Source organism: Carassius gibelio, chromosome B3 (assembly GCF_023724105.1).
Source record: "Carassius gibelio isolate Cgi1373 ecotype wild population from Czech Republic chromosome B3, carGib1.2-hapl.c, whole genome shotgun sequence".
NCBI classification, from domain to species: Eukaryota; Metazoa; Chordata; class Actinopteri; order Cypriniformes; family Cyprinidae; genus Carassius; species Carassius gibelio.
The window spans coordinates 33081001-33107951 of NC_068398.1; the positions used below are offsets into that span (position 1 = coordinate 33081001).

General features: G+C 37.7%; 4 protein-coding genes across 4 annotated transcripts; 2 read left to right on the forward strand and 2 right to left on the reverse strand.

Moving 5' to 3' along the window:
• Positions 1 to 45: 45 nt before the first annotated feature.
• otop2 (otopetrin 2) lies at positions 46 to 24745 on the reverse strand. Its single transcript, XM_052552194.1, has 8 exons — positions 24599 to 24745; positions 4595 to 4703; positions 3380 to 3762; positions 3133 to 3269; positions 2989 to 3047; positions 2468 to 2616; positions 1357 to 2171; positions 46 to 587 (listed from the first exon to the last, which is right to left on the reverse strand). The coding sequence occupies exons 2-8, from the start codon at positions 4636 to 4638 to the stop codon at positions 417 to 419; spliced, it is 1758 nt and encodes a 585-aa protein (XP_052408154.1). The 5' UTR covers positions 4639 to 4703; positions 24599 to 24745; the 3' UTR covers positions 46 to 416.
• ush1ga (Usher syndrome 1Ga (autosomal recessive)) lies at positions 6918 to 13067 on the forward strand. Its single transcript, XM_052552196.1, has 3 exons — positions 6918 to 7319; positions 10263 to 10713; positions 11345 to 13067. Exons 1-3 carry the CDS (start codon positions 7156 to 7158, stop codon positions 12149 to 12151), a joined length of 1422 nt encoding a protein of 473 aa, XP_052408156.1. The 5' UTR covers positions 6918 to 7155; the 3' UTR covers positions 12152 to 13067.
• amn (amnion associated transmembrane protein) lies at positions 14228 to 15809 on the reverse strand. Its single transcript, XM_052552195.1, has one exon. The coding sequence runs from the start codon at positions 15749 to 15751 to the stop codon at positions 14324 to 14326; it is 1428 nt and encodes a 475-aa protein (XP_052408155.1). The 5' UTR covers positions 15752 to 15809; the 3' UTR covers positions 14228 to 14323.
• zgc:112148 (uncharacterized protein LOC550424 homolog) lies at positions 16538 to 19299 on the forward strand. The gene is made up of 7 exons (XM_052552197.1): positions 16538 to 16619; positions 16836 to 16906; positions 17330 to 17474; positions 17730 to 17819; positions 18598 to 18723; positions 18804 to 18932; positions 19016 to 19299. Exons 1-7 carry the CDS (start codon positions 16608 to 16610, stop codon positions 19040 to 19042), a joined length of 600 nt encoding a protein of 199 aa, XP_052408157.1. The 5' UTR covers positions 16538 to 16607; the 3' UTR covers positions 19043 to 19299.
• Positions 24746 to 26951: the final 2206 nt, after the last annotated feature.

Consider the following 26951-nt stretch of genomic DNA (forward strand, 5'->3'; position numbering starts at 1 on the left):
CTTGTCGTTGTCATCCATTTAAGAACAAAAGCATAAAAAACAGAGTAAAGTTTGCTCATTTTAATCTGGGTACACAGTGACCAGAATAAACAGAAATTGGGAATTCACAGGTGCCAATGAAAGGACAGATCTCTGGTAACACTTCCAGAGGGATTCACTGCGTTGCTAACAGTCAAATGCCTGTAACAGGATTAGGCCATATTTCAGATGATATTGTGACATCATTCACATATTCTAACGGACGGTCTAGATCTCCACACACACTCACATATACACATTGTTGCATTATACAATAAAAATGTAGTATAAAATAAAACTATTTCTCTTCAGCTAGACAAAAAATATAATATAAAAAATAGATCTATTTTACAAAGATTTGTGCATAGGCTTGAACAGTTCCTGAGCGGTCAGCTGATTTATGAGGTGAGGCACACCTCAAACAGACTAGCCACTGAGTGCATCCGATAGAAGATCCCAAATGGCATTCCAATATTCACAATTGCTGCCCACGTTTCGAATACATAAATGTCTGATCCGACGGTGTCGTCAAACTGAGGCCGGGCTCCAAAGGCAGGCATAATCCAAAGCTGCAAAACAGAAATGCAATGTACAGAATTAGATTTAAAACTGGATTCAGCATTCTGCATTCAGAATGGAGAAAAAGGCAATGGATTTCTAGTATTTTTTAAATGCACGAATCATAAATTGCTAACCACAAATTTTTATCAAATAAGACAACGATCATGCAGCGATCATAAATAATCAAGGTGCTTTCTCCACTTCCAGCTTCTTTTAATTTTATGTGATGTGTAATAAATAATAATAAGATCCGATTTGTGTGGGTATGTTAATGAAACTGTAGCCTGTATCCTGTGTGTATGGCCTCTAACTAGGGTTGCAAAGTGGCAAAAAAAAAAAAAAATCTAAAAATTCCAAAAATGTTTACAATTTTCCAGATATTTCCAAAATCTTTCACATTTTTCCAGACATTACAAAAAATTCAGGAAATTTGCTGGAAGTTATCCACCTCTTTGCAACCATTCACACCAAGCACAATAACTATAAAAAGTCCACACCACAACTATAACAATAAAGACACAGAGAAACGATATCGTTGGAATAGTTTACTGAATGATTTTTATTTTTCAACTGATGAATGATACAGACATTGACAGCCAATCAGAATTCATCATACTATAACGAGCTTGAGAATTTAAAGCTGCAGACGCATTTGCGCTTAGAATAAACAGGCGATATTATTCGCTGGTGTGGACGCTAATATCGTTATCTTTATCGTTTCTGTTCTTGGTGTGAACGTGACTTTACTCAATAAAGAATATGGAGTCAGGTACTTACAATGACATTGCAGAATAACAGGAAGCCACAGATCTCCTTAAGGATCCTCCTCTTCCAGGAGAGTCGACCCCGGAGGAACGTCAGTGGGATGGGTAGCGTGTGAGCTGGGACGATAGAGCTGCTCCGTCTGTCCGGGTCTCTCTCTCGTACGGCCATGACGTTGGCGAAGACGGTGGATGTCTCAGTCTCTTTGAACGGCTCCCGATGGAGGCCCTTGATGAGGAAGGCGTTCTGTAGGCACAACTGGATCACAGTCAGAATAGAATTGGCCAGGTTGAGCCCATTTATGTGCCCCTGGACCCCTGATGCCAGAACAGCTACTATGGTGAAGTAACAGATGAGGAACTGGCCCAGAGACGCTCCCACAAGCAGTCCCACATCCAGACTCCTGGTAGGGTTCTTCCCAGACACCTGCTCTCTCTTATCCATCCGGAAGATTATGCAACCGATCAGAGTTGTGATGGACATCAGAAGGATGGCGACTATGTTCATGATGTAATGCATTATCAGAGCGTTCTCCTTCTTTTTTTGGTCCCCTTTGGACACGTCCACTTCGTACACCACAAACGTAGCCAGGCCCGCCACCAGAACGATCAGGCCAGCAACCGGACCAATCAGAACGTCCCACAGGCTAAAGCGCGGACTGTGGCTATGGTGTTCATCCACCTGCCGGCCAACGTTTTTCCACATGACGTAGGCCATGGCTGATGCAAAGAGGCTGTACTCGATGTTGAAGGGGTACAGATAGTAGTAGGCCTTCTCAAAAACATCGCACATGTTATGGCTACACTTACAGTCGCTTGGTCCGGCACGGTCTGAAAGATAACAACAGAGAACGTCAATGAAATGCTCTACTCAATCTTCAGATTAAGCAAATCAATACAGGATGTTCAATATTTGTCAATGTAAGTTAGCCTAAGTACACAACCATGTTGAAAAAAGAAAATAGCTTATGCCGTTAGGTATGTTTTGAAGCACTGCAGCTGGTTTGAGCTAGTTTAAGGTGGTCCTGAGGAGACACTCTTAGCTTAGGCAGCCATGCTTGAAAACATACCTAACCAGCATATGCTTTTCAACAGGGAAGTCTCAAAAGTGTGCAATATTAAAGCACCTTGTGATGTGACATCAATTTTGTAACCGCCATTTGAGGAAGCGTTGTATGAAGGGTCGGCTGGAAACACTGTTTGATGGAGCGACTCCTCTGTCACTGCCGTCATCCACACCATGAGGTTCGTAGACAATGTCAACATCAGACCACAACTGCAATAAGAGAGTTAATATTACTATGCAGTAATGCTAGTGGCCCTGTTTGGTAGAAGTGTAAACTCAAAGCTAGAGGCACATTCCGCTATCCTACCAAACCTTCAGTCGGGTAAACATTTGCTTGAGTTAACTTAAAAATGTATTGCTCATTGCTTCCTTATAAAGCTCTACAGTCAATGCACTAGTCAAGGTCGCTACCTATAAATCATTTCATTTATCGTTCTAAAAGGGTGTGATCATTTTCCTACATTTGTCAGATTTCCCCATTATTTTATCTTCCTGACTACAAGCTGAGGTCAAAATAGCAAAAGACAAGGAAATTAACAATAACCAGATAATATCCAAAGTCATTGACCCATTAGAACTCACCGTGTGATTATTTGCTGAATCTGCACACAGTCTTTTGCATGAACCCAGAGGATGTATGTCTGGAATATGAAAGAGAGTATGTTTAAATTATGAATAAATACAAGAACAGATAGCCTGAAACCATTCTTTATGGTTTTAACCTACCTGTACAATGACAAAGAGAGCTTGCACAACAGGGAAGGCTATTTTCACAGGCGAATCGCAGTGCATGCGACCCACGTAATAAATAATCTTGAAAATATCCATGATTACACTGCAGACGCCAAACAGAACCAGTCCACCTGATGAAGACACAAGCAGACTATTTGAGACTAGATGTCTACAGAATACAGAAGATAGAGAGAACAACCCAAAATGTTCTTTCTCAAATAAGAAATTGGTTTGATCATACCTCTCAGCCAAATTGGTCCAGCGTGGGTATCTTTGTAGAGCACTGCACGGTACACCCTCGAAGTATGGATTTTGTAGTAAATCATCCATATGGTGGTGAGAATGACAAGAAAAATAAGGAAAATCTGAAGATGAGCAGAAGTGATCTGGATCTTGTTGAAGACGCTTCCGCTCACTATGGCGATTCCCAGGAGAAGGATGTTCAAGGAGATGAATCCAGACAGAAGCCATCCCCAGTTGCGACCCTTCTCCACCGTTTTGAACCCGCCATGGGAAAGTCCCGATTTGACCGTCTCTCCATGGGAGCTGACTTGGATGGTGGATATCTGGTTCTCCATGGCTTCTAGTTCTTGCTTGGTCGTCATGTTGCGTGAGTTAGAAGAGCTGTCCACAAGAAAACACAAGTCAGTTTGTTAGTGGAGCTCTAAGAGTCCAAGTTGAAAAGAGTCTGCTGGATTTGTATAGTATGAAGCAAGTTGTCATGTCAAATAATTGGAAGGAGCCTAGTTTCTCAAGCTGTATAAATACTTGAACCCGCATCAGTAGCCAACCAATCACCTGTCTTCTCTTCCGCTTACGTCTAGCTCTGCGTCTATCCCACATCTAAAGAAACCTGCATCCTCAAATCTGACTGGACAATATTGTAAATCTAAAAAGATTTCACCTTTGCTTGCACTGGACCAAAGCCAGCCAATGGCTCCCTGCTATATTGTGATAACAGTGTTTAACAAGAGGGCTACCTGCACAGTCTCTACACTCTGTTTGGTGACGAAGGAAACGTGAAGTACTGATCAGACACCATCAGCTCTGAGTCATCAACAAATATTGAGCTTTTATTTACTTCAATCAAATCTGTTGTCAAAATATTAAGCCTTTATTAACTCAGCTTATATCGGTTTTCACAGTCATTGCGATATTCCGCCTCACCTAATTTCATTGTAAATATCTGAGTACAATGGAACTGTGCATTGTTTCTTTTGTGTGCTGTGAGAGAAACGTATTAATGGCGATTATTAATGTTGAGACACACAATATTAACAGGCACTTTCAACCAAAGCATCTTGCAAAAGTTCCACAATACAACATTTTGAAAGTAAACATAGTGCAAAAGCTAGACTCTTTGCATTCTACGTGTATTCAGTTAGCAGAAAATAGCTCTATTCAGTATAACACGATTCATACTATTATGCATGATGGTTAGATGTCCTTCACTCACCACGAGTAGGAACCGCTGGCCTTCTGAGGAGCGTGCCACCTCATTGCATATATATATATTCACTTGATGACACGAAGATTTACAGCCGGAACACTGAGGGACCTGTAACCTGTCAGACACAACACACAGTACACAAAGAATTAGAACAAAATGGATGAACAATTTGAGATTTCCCAAACACAATGCAATTATAGGCATTATAAATCCACCAAAATCAGTAGAGGTATGTGTGATAGTGCCACGGTGATGGGAAATCATGATATATATATGCCGTCTCTATAAAGCCTTCATAAATAACATTTATTGCAACTATTAATCCAGGTTATAATGACTGATGATTTACAAATGCATTTAAAAGTACCGTGACAACTTTTATGTGAAGATAATAGTAGTTGACATTCCCTTACGAAAATTAACCATGGTTTAATTACAGTAAAGTTGTAGTAACTGTGATTTGCCGTATTGACTACCATTTGAATAACAACAGTTTTACTACAAATACCATGGTTAGTGTAGCAAAACCAGAGGTGTAAAATACTTGAGTCATTTTACTTGATTACTGTACTTAAGTTTTATTTTTGGGGGATTTGTACTTTACTCAACTACAATTTAAACTGACTACTTGTACCATCAAATCTGAGGAAACATATTGAGGTAGCAAAGTTACTTGTTCTGTTTTGATAAAGCCATTAGCTACGTAATATATTAGCTGAATGCACAAAATTGAGTGCAAATAAAATCGAGACTTTAAATACAATTAATATTTTTGTGGGATTTGTATTTATTTATTTTTTTTATTAAATGTGACAAATATCCAAAAAAAGTGTTTAGATGAATATTATATGCTAAATAAATTGTAATTCATGTTTAGTGATTTTCTTACCAGGTGGTGGATAAGTTGTATTTACAATATGTCATTATATGAAGTAGTAATTAGGACTGTCAGTAAATATTGTTTTTAATCTTAATAATTGCATTCTTTTCTTATTAATTAATCTAATTAGTCACAAATAATTATTTATCAATATTTGCTAAGAAAAAACTCTAAATGGCCCAAATAAACATTTAAAAGATTAATTGTCCTTTTAGACAGTGACGTTGAATAGAAAACACAAAAAAAGTGGCCTTTAAAAACTTTAACGTTGTATGTATTAATTTTATGACTCTCCTCAATAATTCAACACATTCTTGTATTCTGTTCGGAATATATTTCTAGCCTCTCCATCACATCTTGCTCTTCAAAGGGATAGTTTACCCAAAAATGAAAACTCTCTCACCATTAACCGAACCTCTGTCATCCCAGATGTTTAAGACTTTCTTTACATGAACACAAGCAAAGATTTTTAGTTCATATAATGCAAGGGGACAGGACCACTTCAGAAACCACACAAAGTGAACATGATGGTCAAGATTAAAATATTGGTATGTGTATTTTTCTTACATTTGCTTATCGTTTCACTTAAGAAAACAGTGATTCATTAACAGGGGTTGCATGAGTCATATTCTCTTTGTGTATAGTTTTTGATTTTTGGATGTCCCATACACTTCAATTATATAAAGTTTTTTTTTTTTTGTTTTTTTTTTCTAAAACTCTTAGTTTGTGTTCATCTGATAAATGAAAGTCATATAGGATGGCATGGGGGTGGAAAGGATGGAGTTTCCTTTTAATGCCTTTGCCTGTATTTATTTATTTATTTATTTATTTTTTCATTTTAATTGTTGTTGTTGAACTAAATATACATGTTTGACCTGTATCATTGCATTTTTTCATTCTCTCCCTTTAACCATTCTTCTGTATGTCTGTCAGAAAAAAAGAAATTCTACTTTTTTAATACTTAAAAATTTAAAGTTATACTTTTATCACTTATACTCAAGTATTTTTTGACCAGATACTTGTACTTTTACTTGAGTAAAATTGTTGAGAACTTTTTACAACTCTGAGCAAAACCATGGTTAAGTTGTAGTTACAAGGGGTTTAACCAAAAAAAAAAAAAAAAAAGGTTATCTTTCATAAAGGTTAAATCACGACAATACACCGGCTAACTCTTAAAATAATTGTCCACCAAAGCCACAACTAAAAATATGATACCAAATATCAAAGCAATCGTAGCCTACAATACAGCACAAACCTAATTTCAGGCTTGACATTTCACGAGAGAAAAAAATACTTCATGTATCCACTAAAACTGGTCGCGGTCAAGTTTCATTTGTATTTATTTAGATGTAGTTTCAGAGTCCTGGTGCCACTTCATTTGAATGTTTATGAAGCGATAAACAACAGTTTATTAATGCTGTTCGTGTGCTTATGAGTTTGGAGGGGAAAGCAGGGGTCTTTTAAAGATTCTCATTCATTCACCCAGTAATATAATAGTTCAAATCCCAAATGGGAAAAAGATTGCGTTTAGTGAGGACCGAGCTGAAGCCACACCCTCACGAGCCGCAGCGCGTCCGAGGTGTCCTTGGAAACACCAAGTGCCTCCCGCGCGCTGCAGCCGGCCAGGGCTTCAACTAAATGCACAGAGCCGATGAAAGAGTGATGGAGGCTGAGGTTCGAGATCACCATGAATGACAAATACCACAAGGCAGCCCGGGATGGCTACCTTGACTTGTTGAAAGAAGCAACGCGGAAGGACCTGAACGCTCCGGATGAAGATGGCATGACGCCGACCCTATGGGCCGCTTACCACGGCAACCTGGAGGCGCTGCGGCTGATCGTAGGGAGAGGGTAAGACTGCGCCTCATTCCCCACATTTGATCAATTGCATTGTGGATTTAACGGAAGTTTAACCCGTATGTTTGCATGTACGCCTCATTTGAAATGGCTCACGCAGGAACCGGCATGGCGCGGATCTCTGGTCACCGTTACTGTAGATCATCACAACCCTATACTGGTGTCACGACGACTGGTGCTTCACATGGCTGATGACTTTATTAGCTTGATTGGGTGTGGAACGTGCTGTTCCCTTCAGTCTACTTCCTTAAATAACCCTTTCTCGTAATGTTTATAGTGGTGTTATGTATCAAGTTTGCAGAGGACCATGTCATTTTAACGTAATACCATAAAAGGCAAGTTTTTTTCTCACTGTAAAAAGAAAAGTAACCAAAAAAAGTATTTCTGGTAACAAGGAAATTACCTGGTTTTAGGTCAAATAAGGAAATAGAACCTATGAAAATAAGTTTTTCAGAGTCAGTCAGACCAGGCAGAAAAATTAACGGCAAGTTTTTGCATTTTTGGGCATATCCAACTATCAGAATGAAATTCTCATTAAAAACTAATAATAATAATAATAATGTAATGTAGTGGTATTTTAAGGTGTTGATTGTTTTGTTTTCACATTTTCATGTTCCTGTAGCTTGGACTGCCAGAGCATGCCATTAACGACAACACTAAGGTCATAGGTTCAGTTCCCTCTTAATGCACGAACTGATTAAAAATGTATACCCTGAATGCACCTTAAGACGGATATACTGCCCTTAACTGTAAGTGGCCCTTATTCATTTGCTGTGTCATTTGAGTTGTTTTATCACTAACAACACAATAAACAATACCACATTAGGCCGCTCGGTTAATGCTGATGACAGAAAACAGATAAATGTGAACACACAAAAGCTTTCATCAGAGCTGGCCTGGTTTCCTGTGTGGCCCTTTGTAAAAGCTCTTAATTGTCAGAAGTTCTCCCAGTGTTTGGCAGTCCTGAATGCATAATCGGACTGTTTGACCATTGAAAGCCGCTGGCTATCGCCTGATCTCCTCCACATAAAGCAAAGCAAGCATTTCATTTCTGTGGTTAGAGCCAACTTATGCTCATGTACACATAGGGATACAGTAATTAATCCCTTAATTTGGGTGTTTGATTTCTCGAGGGATCCATTCAATGCACAGCATGGCACTGACTGATCCCTGAAGCGCGATTTCCCACGGCGATGCCCAACGTTGACAGAAAAGGTTTTCAAGAGGTTATTAGTGCACTATGGTACATGAGAACAGGACCTGACCTGTCATGAATCATGTTATAAGAAGTTGTTAACAAATAGGGACAATAAAATGTTTGTAAATAGCAATAAAGGTTAAAAAAAATAGACATTTATGGGTGGTGGGTATCATATAGCAATCATTTAACATTTAAAAGTCATGTTAGGAAATAACTTCCTCTATAATACCCCTCTTCAACTAATTTTACAATGTTCTGACGGTCATATGTCTTATTATCTGACAGTAGCCTATTAGTGGGGTAAGAATGACTTATTACTCATGTAGACTATGGTTTATGAACTGTTATTTTTACCCCACTAATACTAGACCAGCTGCAGTACACTGTGTCTGATCGTGTTACATAAGGATCAATAAATCTCTCTCATTTTATAAGGCATTACATTTCTATGCTTATATATTTGATGGAAGTATTGGCATGCCAAAAATCAAGGTCAGGCAGGTTAACGGGTCTTAATCCAAATTCTGGCTTGACCCAGCTTTGCACACATCTCCCTTTGCTAACTGTGAAAACCTTGCAGCTTTTCTCATCAATAAAGCATCACTGCAAGGCTTCACCTGTCACCCATCAAATATTAAGTAGGCTCAACTAGCCCTCGATGCAGAAAACAGAGAGATATAGCTTAACTGTAAAGTGCAAATTAGAACCGCACGAATCATGTAATATAATCTGATATATTTTGTCATACCTTTTTTATTTTTCACTATAATATATTATGCACTTTTTAAAATTAATATTTTCAAAATGGTTTTATAGGTGCATTCATATTAATCTCATCTGTAGGTGGGGCTATACTGTACAGAAGTAAAGCTACGTTTAATCGAAGTTTAGTATCGTCATTTCAAAGAGTGCCATATAGCAAGTAACATTAACACTTAATTCTCATAGAGGTATGTCATAATATTTAATAGAGAATTGCACACAAGTTAGCTTTTTATACAGTATCAATATGTGTTTGTAAATATCTCAACTCAACACTTCAACAAACTAGATTTAAATGATAGTATGCATTTTCTAGAATGCATACTGAATAGCTATATTATGAATAGTCATTATGTACTGTATGTGGTTTCTAGCAGTCATAAATAAGAACTTTTCTTATAGTTTTAGACGTGTTTCTTTGATTGCGGTTACAGTCTGAATCACATGTGAAACTGTATCATTCTTGCTCGTAAGGTGACACCCAATAAGCTCCCTCTTATTCAAGCAGGCGATCAAATTACTGATCCAGTGGTTTGGACCGGCATTAGGAGAGTTAAACCTGGATTACTGGCTTAAAAAAAGAAAACTTATATAAGTAAGAAAAATAAGAGATTGTATGGGTTATATAACACACCTGTTTGTCCTTCTTATGACCTTCTTTTATTATTTTCGATATATCAAATGTGTAGAGCAGGTTGTTTCAGTTTTTTATAGACTTATGCATTATTTACTGGCCTTCACAGATGACAAGCCAGTGCTAAAAAAAACAATCAAAAAATCATGGGATCGCCAGTGTGGTCTCAGCTATTCTTGGGATATAAAACGAGTGATGAATTACAGTTTATAAAAGCTGTATCCAGTTTCACTTTACACATAGAAGTGTCAATTAAATATGTTATATATAGGCAATGGGATAGTAGTGGTCATTGTTAAATTCCACACCTTAAATGGATCTATCACGTCTTTACTTTCAGGGGGAACCCAGATAAGTGTGACATTTGGGGGAACACCCCGCTCCACTTGGCTGCCTCCAATGGCCACCTCAACTGCCTGTCCTTCCTGGTGTCATTTGGTGCCAACGTGTGGTGCCTGGACAACGACTACCACACGCCGCTGGACATGGCTGCTACCAAGAACCACATGGATTGCGTGCGTTATCTGGACTCCATTGCTGCCAAGCAGACAACCCTCAACCCCAAGCTAGTAAGCAAACTGAAGGACCGGGCTTTCCGTGAAGCTGAACGCCGCATCAAGGAATGCATTAAAATGCAGCAGAAGCACCGACGCCGAATGGAGCGTAAATTTCAGCGAGAGACAACGGACGCATCAGTCTCTGATGCCATGAGCTTCTCCAGCTACGCCAGCAGTACCTTGAGTCGCAAGCTACACCACTTCAACACTGCCACTAGTGTGCCATACTCCCAGGTCAGATTGCTCTGCAATGCTTAAATATTTGTGGCCAGTAATACTAAACAGGGCAAAGTAGCACAAGAGCACAATTCCAAAACAGCACAGATGGGCGTGGACATTTCTGCAGGTGATTTACTAACAAAGGTCAACTTGATGAACACAGATGCAACATCTCATTTACATATGGACCAATGCAATATACCAAGTGCAGTGCAAATTAGCGTAGTCGCCAATAAAGAATAAAAAAAGTGTTGATAGATCTGGTATTGCGTGACTCCTAGTCGAGGGTCCAAAGTCGTCTTTTATTTTCTGAAGCAAATTAAATAACGTGGCCATTTCAAGCACAAAATAGTTTAAGACGTACTCGTTTTTTTGTTAAATATGCGGAGCATATGCCAGTAATTTGATGAGCGCAAACATTAGTAAAATGAATACTTTACCCCATGACTTGTGTACCGAAAGGGAAAGTCCTACAAATGCATATTAAATAAATTCAGGCGCATAAATAACTGTCCACACCTCTACAGTGCAAATTCTTCACTGTGCGTCTTTAGACAGCACTAATTTAACGCCAATAGTTAAAATAGATGTTTAGTTAGAAGCCACATTCACTAAAGCTATACTTTTATTATTTTTTTCGCTCTAGGCTACTCTCCACGCCACAACCAGGGGCAAAACTAAGATCCAGAAGAAGCTTGAGAAGAAAAAGCAGGGTGACGGGACATTTAAGATTTACGAAGATGGCAGGAAGAGTGTCCGCTCTTTATCTGGCCTTCAACTAGGCAACGACGTCATGTTCCTGAAGCAGGGAACATACGTCAACCCTAAGGACCGATCTCGTCGTAACATACGTGACATGTTCCCTGGTGACAACGAGGATGCCGTCTCCCGTGCCATCAGCGAACCTGACTTGCATGGTCATGATGTGGACTACTCGGAGATTAGCACTGACTCGGGCCATGACTCGCTCTTCAACCGTCCCGGCCTGGGCACCATGGTTTTCCGCCGCAACTACATTAGCAGTGGACTTTTTGGCATTGGGAGGAGAGATGAAGGGAGTCTAGCAGGCAGCGAACGGGTCGATAATGTACGCCTCCGCAGCCGGATGCATCGCATGCCCAGTCTGGATGACGATAGCATCGGAAGTGCCCATAGCCTGCAGGAGAGGAACATGCAGGAGCTGCCATGGGAAGAGGTGGAGTTGGGGCTTGATGATGATGATGAGCCTGACAATAGCCCTCTGGAAGTGTTTCTAGCCACACAGAGCATGAACGAGTTCATTCCTATCTTCAAAAGAGAAAAGATTGACCTGGATGCCCTTTTGCTGTGCTCAGATGATGACCTCAAGAGCATACACATCCCCTTGGGTCCTCGCAAGAAGATCATAGACTCCTGTCAGCGCCGATTGGAGACCATTGAGGACCCAGGCTGCATAGAAGACACTGAGTTGTGAAGTTCTGCCCTTAATCCAATTTTTTAAAGCAGGTTTGGCATGTTTTGAAGCATGGCAGCTGGTTATGAGATGGTTATGAGAGGAGCTAGGTGCTTAGGACCAGCATATGACCAGCTTAAACTAGCTGTCATGCTTCAAAACATACCTAATAAACATGTGCTGTTTTTTCAACAGTGAAGTCGTTTTTTACCTCAGCGAATGTTTAAACAAACCAAGAGTTTACAGAATAATTCTTCCATTTTTCTTTAAAGATTATCAACATTTGCACCAGCCCAATGCACCAGATACGCTAAAGAAAGAGAAGTCTAAATCAGTCCAGCTCCCGAAGAGCCAGTTTAGCTCTGGAAGTGTCTACTGATCCTAGAGACCTCAATCAGCTGGTTCAGGTGTGTTTAATTGGGAAAGTCAATTGAATGAAAACAATATGTGATATGAAGAGAAAGTATCTTGGACCAATGTTGAAAGAGCTGAAATATGACCTCTTTAGCAGCTGGCTACATTAACTCTTTAACTGTCACAAACAACGCAGTATGCATAAAAATGGTAATTCAGTTCAAATATAATGGTTATCTCGTGTCATGTGGCAAATGAAGAGAGTGAAAATGAGGTCACATCTCATTACACACGCTCTTAATCTCATAATATTCCAGCCCCCATGGGGCATATATCTCAGTGCCTGTGCTTTGTGTGCCTGCACATTTCTAGACAAAATGTCAATTTAAGACATAACTTGTGTATAGAAGTTGACAAATGTTTTCTTAATTCCTTTTTTAGACAGCAAAATTCATTATGTGGTTCACATGGTGGTACACATTGTCTAGTTGCTATTCTTGTTAATAAACAGATTTGGTTAGTTGTTGGAGAGCTGAATTGTGAGCTGTAAATGGTTAAATGTTCAGTAAATGGATTAACAGAATCTGACGTCAGTGTTGCTGTTGTGGGGACTGTTTGTAGGATAAAGGCACCCTCACATTATGATACACATACTTTAATGTTTACATGTATCTGGCCATAACACGTTTTTTTGAAACACAAGTAATTGGATGAGCTATGTGATGCATGGTTGAGTTGGCGTACACAGAGAACCCTTTGTTGATCCTGGAGCTTTAACTTGAGGAGCGTAGACCTCATTACCGCTGATTCATTTCGTTTATCACAACAGTAGTTTCTGATTGAACTGAGGTACATTGTCAGTAAACAGTATGGTTCAGTACAGCAGGTTCTTGAAAGCCTATCCGTGCTTGAGTTTTTACATGAAGTCTTCCTTCAATATTTATGAGCACAAATAGCATTTACAGCCATGTTTTATAATATATACAATTATTTGTTAGTATGTAACTATTAAAATTGAAATTTTTGTAAAATGTGTTTTCGTTTGATCATTTGTCTTGAATAACATGTTGACATTTAAAGTGCAAAATGATCTGGTTAATACATTGTGGTAAGTATTATTGTGCTGCGTCTACTCTTGTCCTGCCTCTCTTTGTGCAAACTGCAATGAATAGGGGTTGGGTTATTGTACGTGTGATCTCTTACAATGCTGTTCAAAGCCTTCAGAGATGTAAAGGCTGTAAATGTGATTGCTGTAGAAACCAACAAAGATATAATGAAAAATGTTCCCTTAGGAATTGACACAAATTATGCTAAATATCCTGCCTGACATCCAAGGATAAAGCTCCTGTATGATTCAACAGCATGTATGATTGCTGAGCATGCAATATACCACTGAAGAATCTGTCATTTTAAAGTTGAATAATTAAGTATTTGTAATAAACAGAGTCAGTCTTGTAATCTAACAATATGGCAAGAATCCAGCATTAGACTTTGAAGTTGTAACCTTCAAATCTGAGATTTAATTATTGTACTTGTTTGTCACTATGGAGTCATTAGCTAAATGTTGTGACAACAAACTTCACGTGAGGAAGACTGGCACATGCACATGGTATTATTTATTTATTAATCAAATGCATGTTTGTATCTTAGAATTTAACTCTGAATTAAAAGTAGTAATGAAACAATTTTATAGCCAAAAAGAATCTTAGATAACCATGCTTATAATTTTGTGAACAATTGTGTAATTTTGAGATTAGTTCATCAATCATTATGTTACATTTTTATTCATATTATTTTATCATCACATCCCCTAAATCGGATCAGCTGATACTACACCATTCATGCATTGAAATCAGTTTCATCATAAACAGGATTTACGAAATGCACTCCTGATTGAGTTAGAGTTATCGAGTTTATCATTTCTGTCCCGTAAAGCCCTGGTTCCTCAGGCATCATAGTTGGTTTGTCAAACATGGGGTTGTCAAAGCCATGGTCCAAGGGGCCACCAAGCTCCCCAATCTCACTACTGTTCTTCCACTTGCTGAGTGAGGGGATGCTAGGCATTCTGGGTATCTTAACGATGCCACGGCGGTAGAGCACAACAACGGCTGCAATTAGACCCACTCCAAGCAAGGAGCCCAGCACTGCGCCCACCACGACCCCTGCACTGTTTCCAGCCGCCTCGCTGCTGCTCGCGCCGGATGACGCCTGGAACTCCGCGCTGGTGATGCCGATGTTCAAGCCGTGGTTGTGCACGTCCTGCACCACGTCTCGAGCGAGAGCTTCAGCCAGCTTCCCGGCTTCCTGACCTGTTTTCTGGTCCAGAAGCAAAACTTGAATCTCCTGAGTGGCTCCGAAAGGAATCACTCGCAGCAGCCTCTGCTCTTTTGACACTTTCGACAAGGCCATCTGTATAGATTCATATTTATGCTGGCTGAGAAAGAGGTGCTGCAGCCGTTGGCGATACGACTCAAAGTTGAAGCTCGGAGAGAACTGAACATTCACAACAGCACCGCAGACATTGCAGCAGTGTCCCACCGGGTTCAGTGGTTTCTTGCACTCCAACGAATCACATTTCACATTTGAACAGATCCTGTCTAGATTTCCAGAGTTGTCACAAATGCACCCCGTGATATCGTCACACCCTGAACCGCCAACTTTAAGGGACGAGGACCCATGGAACTGTAGCTTGCCGGAACTGGATGACAGGTATTGAGAAAACTCAGAGCTGCTGGTGAACTTCTTCCCAAGTACAGACACACTCTTCACGGGCACATCGTGATCTGATGAAACGTCTACACGGAATGATGTGGTCTCTCGAAATACCACGTCATCATACTGACACGGGACACTTTCTTCGTGGACTGAAAATTGATATGTACCTCTGTGCAGGTCATCAATTGTGGTTGCAGTCACCCACAGCAATGGGTCGAACCATTTCTGAGATTCAGGGTCTTTAAAGTGTGCCGTGACCCCAAATCCACAACCAGGATCTCCACCCTCTCTTACAGTAAACCCAGCGCCGGATGCCAGAATCAGTTCTCCATCCACCGGCAAGCTCAATGCAGTGATAGTGTGAGCTGTTTCTACATACACTGACACCTTCCTTTGAGCTAAAAACACAACTTGGTCGTTCCCGCAGGGTACAGAGCCTTTATCCCAGTTGGTAGCGTTGTCAAAATTGGTGTCTGGAATCCATTGCTTGTAGAGTGCATTTGTAAAAGGTAAAATGTAAAGGAAAAGCAAGACGCTGTGTCGAAGAGCCATGGTGAAATGAATGTTAAGGAAGAAAGACGGAGCGACCTTTGATCAGTCACTAACTGTCATGCTTTAGCTTAGTGACAAATTCACAAGAGCTATTTTGCCAGTCAAACATCTACTACCATGACAATAAAGGCACACATTAAGACTACTGTAAAATATTTAATAGGCAAACTGTGATGCTCTGTTGCGTACATCTTGCGGTGGGTTCCACGAAACCATGATAGGAGAAAAAGTGTGTTGTTACATTACCTCCCTCTCTCTGTCCTATCTATGTTCCTTAAATGTACCATGTTGGCAGAATACCTTGTAACTTGATTATATAGAATATTATCGAAAGGTGTTGTAAGCGATTGCCGCCATTTTGCTAACTTAGCCACTGAATTAGACTAGCCCCCATCACAGCAACACACCCTCTGTCCAAAACCTCGCCCTCCAAAGACATGACATCCAATTCAATGTCAGCAAACCCAGAGTGTACAAAATTATTTAGAGGTAAATAGTTTCTGACTGGTTATTTTCTAGAGATTCATCAGGTAATGGGGTGTGCCATGATACAAAAATACAAAAACATAACTGGAAGGATTAGGACATTCATATACTACTATTAAATATGCTATTAAATCCACAAACACATTGTTCTCCACGTTAGTCTGGTGCCAGAGCTGTTTTTAACAAGACAAACTTGTTGAAAATGGCCATCTGATGTCTCCTTAAAACATTATTGGAATCATTATTTGAGCCACCACGCGCCCCCTAAAGGAGGACAGCTTAAATTAAATATTAGTAACGGTTGCTTTTCGTAGAGTGGACACGTGTGTTTACATACACGTCAGCAGGAAACTAGACTACATGCACCAACATGAACAGACAGGTGAGTTGTCACTTATATTCCTTTAAAGAAACCTGTTATGAAAGAGCTCTAAGCCACAATATGTAGAGTTTTGCGTTTAAGTGCATCTGTCTGCATGACTTGTGGATAAAGAATAAAAAAAAAGAAAGAATTTCTTTTTTTATTATACATACAATACTGAATCACTTTGAATGTCGTAGTGTTAAAACCTGAACTGATGCAGTATTTGTTTTGTAGGATTCTCTCGGTGAAGTGCCATTGTTTCATGAGGATGAAAATGCGTTTAGAGAGAAGAAATCAAATATCAAGTGAGTTTCTAGAGTTGGGAAAACACAGACTAAAAAAAACGATTGACATTAAGTGACATTTTATAACTGCTAAAATGTAGATTACACTGAACAAACTTGAGCACTATATGTAACACTTTGGTATAAGGACCAATTATAAATATTAACTAGTTGCTTGCTAGCATGCATAACAAATTGGCTGTTTATTAGTACTTAAAAGCACATATTCTGCATGACCATATTCTACTGTACATCTCTGATCTTACCCAATTACTAAACTACTACCTTACTAACTATTAATAAGGCAAAAGTTATAGTTCATCGTGTGTTAATAGTGGGAATTGGACCTTAAAATAAAATGTGATAGTTTCTACTTTCTCCTTTTTTAAACCATTCTTCAGTCCGAAAGACTACTGTATATAAATAATAGTTTGTTCTTCTCAGACATCCTCTGGCCTGTTTCTTTCATCTCTTCTTCCGCACAAGTGCAATCCTGATCTACCTCTTTTGTGAGTTTCTCAGCCGAAGTTTTATTGCCAACATGGTCACCATCATTTTACTTCTGTCATGTGACTTCTGGACAGTGAAGGTGAGCATGGGGTCAACATGAATTCTGGTCTTACTACAAATTTAAAATACTCATCTTTGTAAGCATTAATCAAACTAAATCAACTTTCAATTTTTGCTGACATCATGTTGGCGTGGACCGTGACAAGCATGTTTCAAGTGTTCCTTGCCCGCCTTTTTACCGGAATAAAATTAAAGTCTCATCCCATTTGTGTCCTCATTTATATCCTTTTTACATAAGTAAATAGATCTCTTCCTTTTGACTTCAATATATCAGAATGTGACGGGACGACTGTTGGTGGGCTTGAGATGGTGGAATCAGGTCGATGAAGACGGTCACAGTCACTGGATATTTGAATCCAGATCAGTGAGTCTCGCCACACACAACATTACAAAACTGCGGGACATAAAAAAGATATATATATATATATATATTGCAAGTACGGAAGGCAACACTATTACATAAATCATGTTTATGATTGTGACAATACTGAGGTAATGTGCAACTTTAATATATAGCTATAGCTAACTTTTATCGCAGCTCGTTCAAAGTTTAATTATCATGTTTTGTGACTGTTAGTGAATGCCCAACACATTTAGCTGTGTCATTATTTTAAAGCGTGAAATTTCCTCTTTTGAGTTACACTGTTCAAATATTAAAAGAACAGTTCATACAAACGTGAAATTCTGACGTCATTTACTAACCCTCCTGTTGTTCCAGACCCATAGTGACTGACTTTCTTTGTTCTATCGAACACTAAAGGTGAATTGTGAAGGATCTTCAAGCCAAAAAATTTTAACTATTAAAATCACATGTTAGCTTTGTGTGAAAAACAGAAGCTGTAATACATATTTACTATATATAATAAAACAGTAAAAATGCCCTCTGCTGTAGGTCTCAGATCTTATTATCTATTTCCACACATTTGAACATGCTGATAATGAATATTATAGTCATTAACCCTTTTTTGAGCTTTTCAGATGAGTTCATATGTAAAAGAGCTGTGTTGAGATTCTTCGAAATCTCAGCTTTTGTGTTAACATCACATACGAGTTTAACAACGTGAGAATAGATGATGAGAGAATTTTATTTGATGACTGAACTGGTTCTTTAATGGCTAACTATTTGGTCTATTTCTTTAAAGGCAACCAGTAAAAACGTGGTCTCGAATTCCGATTCACGGATTTTCTGGATCGGCCTGATCGTGTGTCCGTTGTTTTGGGCTCTCTTTGTGTTTAGCTCACTATTCTCCTTCAACATAAAGTGGTTGGTGAGTTATTAAATTCTCTCAGATGCCTAATTTTGCTACATTTGCTGCATTTCTGCATAAATGTGTGTGTGTGTGCGCAGGCGGTTGTGATCATGGGAGTTGTGCTGCAGTGGGCAAACCTATATGGATATGTGCGATGCAGAGTTGGTGGTGCAACCAAACTTAAGAACATGGCAACTAACTACTTTGGCCTTAAGCTCTTCAAAAAGGTAACACTGAGTTCTAGATGAATACAATAGCCTATATAATAAGCTCCTTGATACTGATTTAACTGTTCTTTATTCTCTTACAGGTAGTAGACCAACCGGAGGGACCATGATTTGACTGTGGCTGGCTTAATTTAACTAGTGAATTATTTCTCCTTGTTTTGTCCGGATGTGCTGTCTCTTCAATCTAATTATTATAATTGTTTATGGTGAATTCTTCATTCCTCTTCATGTTTCTATTGACAGTTTTTCTTTTTTTGCTAGCTTCGTAAAACTTTTTGTTCCCTTATCAGTAGGTAACGTGATTATCTGTAAAAAAAAAAAAAAAAAAAAAAAAATGAACTTTAAAACATTAAAACGCATTAAAATATTTTGAGTTCTGCACTGAGTTGAGGAATACGTCTTAATATTGATTACAATTATAATACATTGTAAAGTCTCATTTAGTCTGTGATGCACACTGTGTTATTCTTCAGATTTTCTCCAGGTGCTGCTGTTGCTCCACATAAAATGTGCTGCTTTGGAAACCAAGTTAATTTACCTATAAACTTTATCTGAAAATATATGTACTAAAAGTAAAAATAGTGTGAATTTTGTCCACAGAATAGCGATATTTGATACTACCAACTTAGTTGTGCAATTTAACATTTGCAATTATTGAATCTCTTTCATTATTAGAATTACTGTAAATCATTTTATTTTATGTTTATATTTTTATTTGTAGTTTGGGGACAAATTCTCCCTATTAACTCTATAAACTCCAAATTTCCTGCTCATTTAGTCAGTAATAGTTAGTAAGGTAGCAGTTAAAGTGCCTCATTAGCATATTGTCGGCCCAGTTCTTTTCGAGTTGATCTGAATAAAAATGCTAATTCATTCTTTGGCACTAAATGCCTCTTTGGAGCATAAAAATCGCGGTGTCCCAGGTAACGCATTAAAGAAAGCAGCACTGCGCTCACAAACGCTGCTTTATCAGACATTACAGGCTCATGATGACATTAAAATGAGACCAATCAACCAATCACCGCAGATTAGCATCACGCAAAGGAGGGGTCTGGAAAAAATTATGGTTGAGCCAATAGTTTGGGAGTCGTTGAACAGGTATGGTAAAATACCTGTTGTTGGGGACTCCCAAAACCAAAATGTGAACCCATCATTACCCATGATAGGGGCACTTTAAGTTTAGGGATGGTATAAGATTAAAGGATCCAAAATGTGGTCATGCAGAATAAGGCTTTAATATGTGCTTTATAAGTACTAATAAACAACCAAGTAAATAAGCAACTAGTTAATAATCAGAATTGGTCTAATGTGTCACCCTAAATTGTTTGTTATCTGATGAGTTTTGCTCTCAAGGTAACCACCACACAATCATGAGTCAAACTTCAAAAAGCTTTTTGTCCATATCTGACTGTTCTCTGAGCTGTTTGCCTGGTCTATTGCGAACACTGCCATGTTGTTTGCGTTGCAGTCAATAAGCGGAGTTTGACCAAATGTGTAATGACATCTGTCCACAGTAAAATATGACAAATCACAACTTTTATTGGATAGCTGCAATATGAAATTCACAAATAGGTCAAAGTACACAGACTGTTATGAGAGTATATGAACAAACAGACATCACGAGAAACCACTTAAATGTGTTTTTATAGTACGCTATTGTGAAAATACAGCTTAATCAAGTGTGTCCTGTCTTGGTCTTGTCATGTGCCACTGGCACTTATTTTTTTAGTCTACTCTAGACAATGTGATTTCTAGATATTCATCTGTCAAATCTGTAAAGATGCGATGCTATTGGACAACAATTACAACTTAATTTAAAACCGCAGTCTGTAACTTTTTTTGTGTTAAAAATATACAAAATCTGCTATTGGCAGGGAGTTAATCCCCTAGACTCCCCATGTTAAAATGCCAATTTAACAGCAGACAAAAACATGTTTACAGCCTGGTTCATAAATTATTTTGGTCTATATAGCTAATTTTGCCTTTCATGACAACTGTGAGGGGGGTGAATTTGTTTAGAACTCCTCCTTTTAAATTATATTAAGCCTTGAACAGAGATGACAACACTGAATTGAATGATAAACTGCTTTTAACTATCATTTTGCATTATTGACACACTGTTTTCCTAATGAATGTTGTTTAGTTGCTTTGACGCAATGTATTTTGTTTAAAGCGCTATTTAAATAAAGGTGACTTGACTTGACTTAAAGTTCTGCATAATTAAGGGCGTGGCCACTTGTTTTGATAATCCGGGTGTGTCGCGAGGGGACACACATCCAAGATGGCGACAGCGGCCTCTGCCCACATTTGGCTTCAAAAACGCTCTTCGGAAACCTATGGGTGACATCACGGACATTTCATCCATGTTTGTATACAGTCTATGGCTTTAACATGTAAAAACATGTTAATAAAAGGATTATAACATGAAAAGACACTAGACCTATAGCTAACTGTTTCTCAGTTTGCTCAATATATGTATTTATGCACATTTCTGTGGAAATTGTGCAGAAAGCCATTGTAACCTTCAGTGTTGCATTCATTTGAACACTTTACCAGTGTTAGCAAGTTATGGTAGATGTCTTGTTTTTTTGTTGTGACCAAGAGACCCTCGCTACTTTTTCCAAAACAAAAACTAGATTCACCAACACACAACAGCATCTTAAACCTTCCTCGAAAACCAGCAATCATAAAGTGGGCCACGTGTTGACATGCTGGTGCTCTGTCGTAATCGTGTCACCCTTATTGTCCCTGTGTTCTGTCTGGGTCATGTGACCACACCAAACACGTACGAGATTATTATGAGATGACAACTAAATAAGGCTGTTTTCATCAGAGTGGACACTAGATATAAACCCGTATTGACAATATTACAACTGAGACGAAACAAATAAATGCTTTGATAAACGAGATCTGATAACTAGGATAAACATAACAGGTTTTTAAAAAATGTTTTATTGTACTATTGACTGGACAATGTATGCACTATGAATATTTAGGCAAAATATTACTACTTTATCTTAATGATCCTAAATGATTTGACAAGCAGAGTTTTCATTCTTGTGTTGATGTATTTGAACTAAAAAAATAATAACTTAATACATCTCTGAGCAGGAATCAATATTCTCAATATTCTTGTTACACTTTTGCAGACTAGTAAAGCGTATGTATTTTAATCCTCAAAGTTGACAAACATGAAGTAACTATTAAATATTAAACACGTTCAGATGGATATTTGTTCTGGTAAATTTGATGGTGAATCTGGATATAGCATGAACTCTTCTTGATGCCCTTCATGAAAGTGTGCAAACATTAATCTAATAAGCTACAATAAAATAAACTATAAAAAAAAAAAAATGTTCACTTAATTTTTTTATGGTTCTTCTGTGGTGTTAATTATTTTTGAACTATTTGTGATCATGTAGCATCATTATTTCTGTAATTATTAACGTTATTTCTTTAAAAATTAAGATATTTTACTTCTGCAAGATAGGAAAACACTAAAAGTTTCTGGAACACTCTGTAATGGAACATTTCAGAGAATTGTGTGACTAGTCATAAAAGAACCTAATAAAACCTAATAATAATCCAAGTAGTTACCTTGTACTACAAGTAATTTTTGGGTAAGTACACGGTACAATACTGTAAAATTGCAATTGATCATTTTGCTTCCAAGCTGAATTCAAATAAATTGACGTTTCAAATGCATTCTCACTTCAGTTCTGAATGGCTCTCAACTCTGCTGGATATAGGTCAAACTAATGTGCTTTATAGATTACCAGCATCACCCATCACCACGACCAGTGCCAAAAGAAAGTGTTTGTTGATATCAACAGCTTCTGCTATCTTGGTATCAACACTGTTGTCTAATCAGATTACACTAGCACTCTATCGCCTTCCACACCATAGCATGCAAAGGCACGATTGCCTTTTATCTAATATATCTGTCACATCTGCTTCAATAAGACAATGAGTGAGATCTTATGTTAAAAAGCTGATAACATAGTCACGGGACAAACACCAATTAAGCCCTTACAGTTAAATGAGACCATAAACAGTGACCCTCAAAATTTGGAAAATCTAGACCAAGTACTGGTTTAGTGTAAATAGGTTGATAAGACTTATTGGACTGAATTTTCCAACAGTAAAGAAAGAATGAAGTTCAGTTATCCAACAGCTCTGTTATCTTGCAATGACATCAACCTTAGACCCTCTTTCTTGCCCAAATGGTCCAGTCATGTGAAAGAGTACATTTTATGTGTTCAAAAAGTAAAATGCTCAATGCACATGCAAAGATGCTACTGTATGAAAAACAGGTCCCAAATTACACCATACTAAATAACAGGATTTACTCTATGGGGTTAGCATTAAATAAAAGTGTAAGGACAGTATGGGTTATTTAGTGATAACAAACCATTGTTTTGGGCACCCAAATTTTTATATTATATTGTAATATGGATCAGAAAGACTTGTAATATTTTTTTAAGAAGTTTCTTATGCTTATCAAGGCTGCATTTATTTGATCAAAAATGCAGAAAAAACTGTAATATTGGAGAATGCTATTATAAAACAATGGTTGCTATTTTAGTAGCCTTTAAAATACAGCTGAAATCTTATGCAGCAAATCTGAATTTCCATCAGCCATTACTCCAGCATAAAGTGACATATTAGAAATCATTCTAATACACTACTGATTTATTATTAGAAATATCAATGTTGGCAACAGTTGTGCTTCCCAGTATTTTTTGGGGAAACTACAATACTTTTTTTTAGGATTTTTTGATGAATAAAAAGGTAAAAAGAACAGCATTTATTCAAAATATAAATATTTTCTAACAATATAAATCTTTGCTATCACTTCTTAATAATTTAACACATTCTTGCTTTAATTTCTTTAAAAAAAGAAAGAAGAAAAATATACTGACCCCAAACTTTTGAACAGTAATTTATATTGTTAGAAAAGATTTCTATTTTGAATAAATTATCTTCTTTTTAACTTTTTATTCATCAAAGAATTCTGAAAAAAGTATCACATGCTCTAAAAAATTTTTTATAAATTAATTAAGCAGCACAACAGTTTCCAACACTGATCATAAATCGGCATATTAAAATGTTTTCTGAAGGATCATGTGACATTGTGACAGTGTAATGACAATGAAAATTTGTCTTTGCATTACAGGAATAAATTAGATTTTAATGTATATTAAAATAGAAAAATGTTATTTCACAATATAAAATGTTCCCCGTATTTTTGATCAAATAAATGCAGCCTTGATGAGCATCGAAAAACATCAAATCTTTCTGATTTCAAACTTTTGACTGGTAATTTACTGTATATATAGTTTCCTTCATTTGCGTTTAATAATTAATCAATATCAACATAAAATATTTTTTATTTTATTTTTAATTTAAAAAAAAAAAAAAAAAGATGACCAAAAAACTGTAATTAATCATCTTCAGAAATCCTTCAACTGTACTGCTTGGGTCATTAATCTTAATCAGCTGCTTGGATAGAATTCTCTACAGTGATGTGAATGCATGTTGGTAAATAGTTGGTTTGTAACATGTCTTAATTCCAACAAATATTATGACAATGATTTGTGATTATAGCTCTAATCATGATTAAGCTATCAGATAACGGAAACAAGTAATGAAAACATAATACTCACCACCCTCCCGTGTCCTGAAAAGCGGAAAAATCACAGCTGGGCAGAATGAAGGCCTTCTTATAGGTGAGTCTCAGACTCTGTCAGCCACCTTTGACCCATGGGTCAGTCTGGATTCTTAGAATATGAACATTAAATCCTTTCAGCAATCTCTGAATACCTCTTTGGCAAACAGTGACATTCCCAGAAGTGACCTCATTGGGTATAGCTCACTTTACTCTTTTACAACACATGTTGTTATACGACCTTGAATCCACTCCTAGTCCATTTTTCTTCACTCTATAATAACCGACTTTCATTTTTGCAAAAGAATTACTAACTTGCGTCATAAAGGCAATATACCTTAAAATGCGTCATGCTTTCTTTTATCAATGGCCGGTACAGATCTACAGATCTGTTTATGGTTGCTCATCAAAATCTCAAAATTTAGTCGCTTTAGAATCATTACATAATTATCGTCTGCGTTGAGAGTTTACGCAATAAAAGAGCACAGCAAATTCAAATCAACTTATTAACAACACAATGTATTACTAACTAGATCATGTTCAGCAGTTATAGAGCTTGTGAACACCACAGGAGGGTGGGCTCCTATCAAGGTTTCTCCTTGTCAATGTTTCCCTTTGGTTGAGGACTTTAAGTCATTAATTTCTGAAAAGCTGCTTTGAATGAACACGGATTTTGAAAAGCATAAATAAAAAAAACAAGAGAGCTAATCACTCTCTATTCCAAAATGTGCCTAGTCTGCAGATTTAGCACTCATTAGTGAGTTCAAATAAAATGCACAGGGTTTATAGGAGTTACTGTAGATAAATGATATCTGATCGTTTTGATATGTTATCACGTTTACAGATCAGACGTGATATGGTTTATCTCTAGTCAATCGTATAGGATTTTGATGGGTGTGTCAAATTTGGATAAGTAAATATGCTTATCTGTAGCGCATCCTTATCTTTGCTTCAGCCCTTTCAGGTCCTTCAGGTTATCATTATGGTGATGGGCTGCATACTGTAAAGCCATTGGTGAGGAAAGATGGAAATATGGAAAATTTACGAGCCCGACATGAATTGGTTATGAAACAACCTTGACTTTTTGAAATGTTGGACGTCTGGGGCATGTTAGTGTGCTATTGATTGACCATGTGTACTTTGCTAAGCTTTGTGTACACAGTGTAAATGCAGTGACCTAACACACTTTCTGAATTCTAAAACTGTTTGCACAAATTTGCAGGTGCATTTACTATGATCATTTTATTGATGTTAAGTGTGCAAACAATTTATACCGAAACAATTACAGGACAGTGCTAGAAGACGCACCATGATCGAGAGGGTCCTTCAGCCAGGGGCAATGAGGTCACGGCTGTGATGATTTCAAAATACATTTTCAAATGCAATATTTTTGATTGCATCATTTTTGGTAGTGATGGAATGAATAGGTGCCAAATGGCTAGGCACCCACAGAAAGGCTTTTCTATTCACTATCATACTGGCAAAACTGACCTGGAAAACTATCTTGTGTCTGCGCTCTGGAGAGTGTCAAAAGGTTTCTCAGTTTTTTTGCATTGTGTTGAGCAATGTAGCCAATCACAGACATATCTGTTGATCTCTTGAATGCAATTGACCTATCAGTAAGCCCCGCCCCCCTTAGTTACAGTTGCAAACTTGTACAAACAAACGAAAGAGTTGATAACTGTCTTACAATAACAACTCAGTGTGAAAACCTTGTCCCTATATCTTTTTTGAAAGATTTAGACACAGAAGGACCACCATTCAAGTGGGACTTAAAGTGCTCCATTATGGGTAATGAAGGATCAATATTTTGGTTTTGGGAGTGCCCAACAACAGGTTAACATGCATGCAAGGTCAAAAAACACTTCCATTGTCTTATAATATGCATTTATTTTTACCTCACTTGTTTCACGGCTCCCAAGCGATTTGCTCAACGATACATTTTTCCAAACCCCTCCTTTTGTGTGATGCTAATTTTGCATGATTTTGCTCGATTGGTCTCATTTTCATTTCGTCTCACATGTAATGCCTGATAAAGCAGCGTTTGTGAGCACAGTGCTGCTTTGTGTACAGCATTACCATATATTTACTATATTTACACTCCAAAAGCTGGATCTAGAGGCAAAGAATGAATTTGCATTTTCATTCAGACCAAAAAATTAACATTGTAGGTATTCATTTGGAAGCATGGGTTAACAGGTCACAATGCAAGTGGGAGAAGCCTCATTACCGTCACATGATCTCAGATAACAACATCCCAGATCAACACTGTTCATGTATCAGAGGGTACAATTAAATGTATTTACATTTATCCATTTTAATATGAAGAAATTGTGAAATGTAAACCTTCA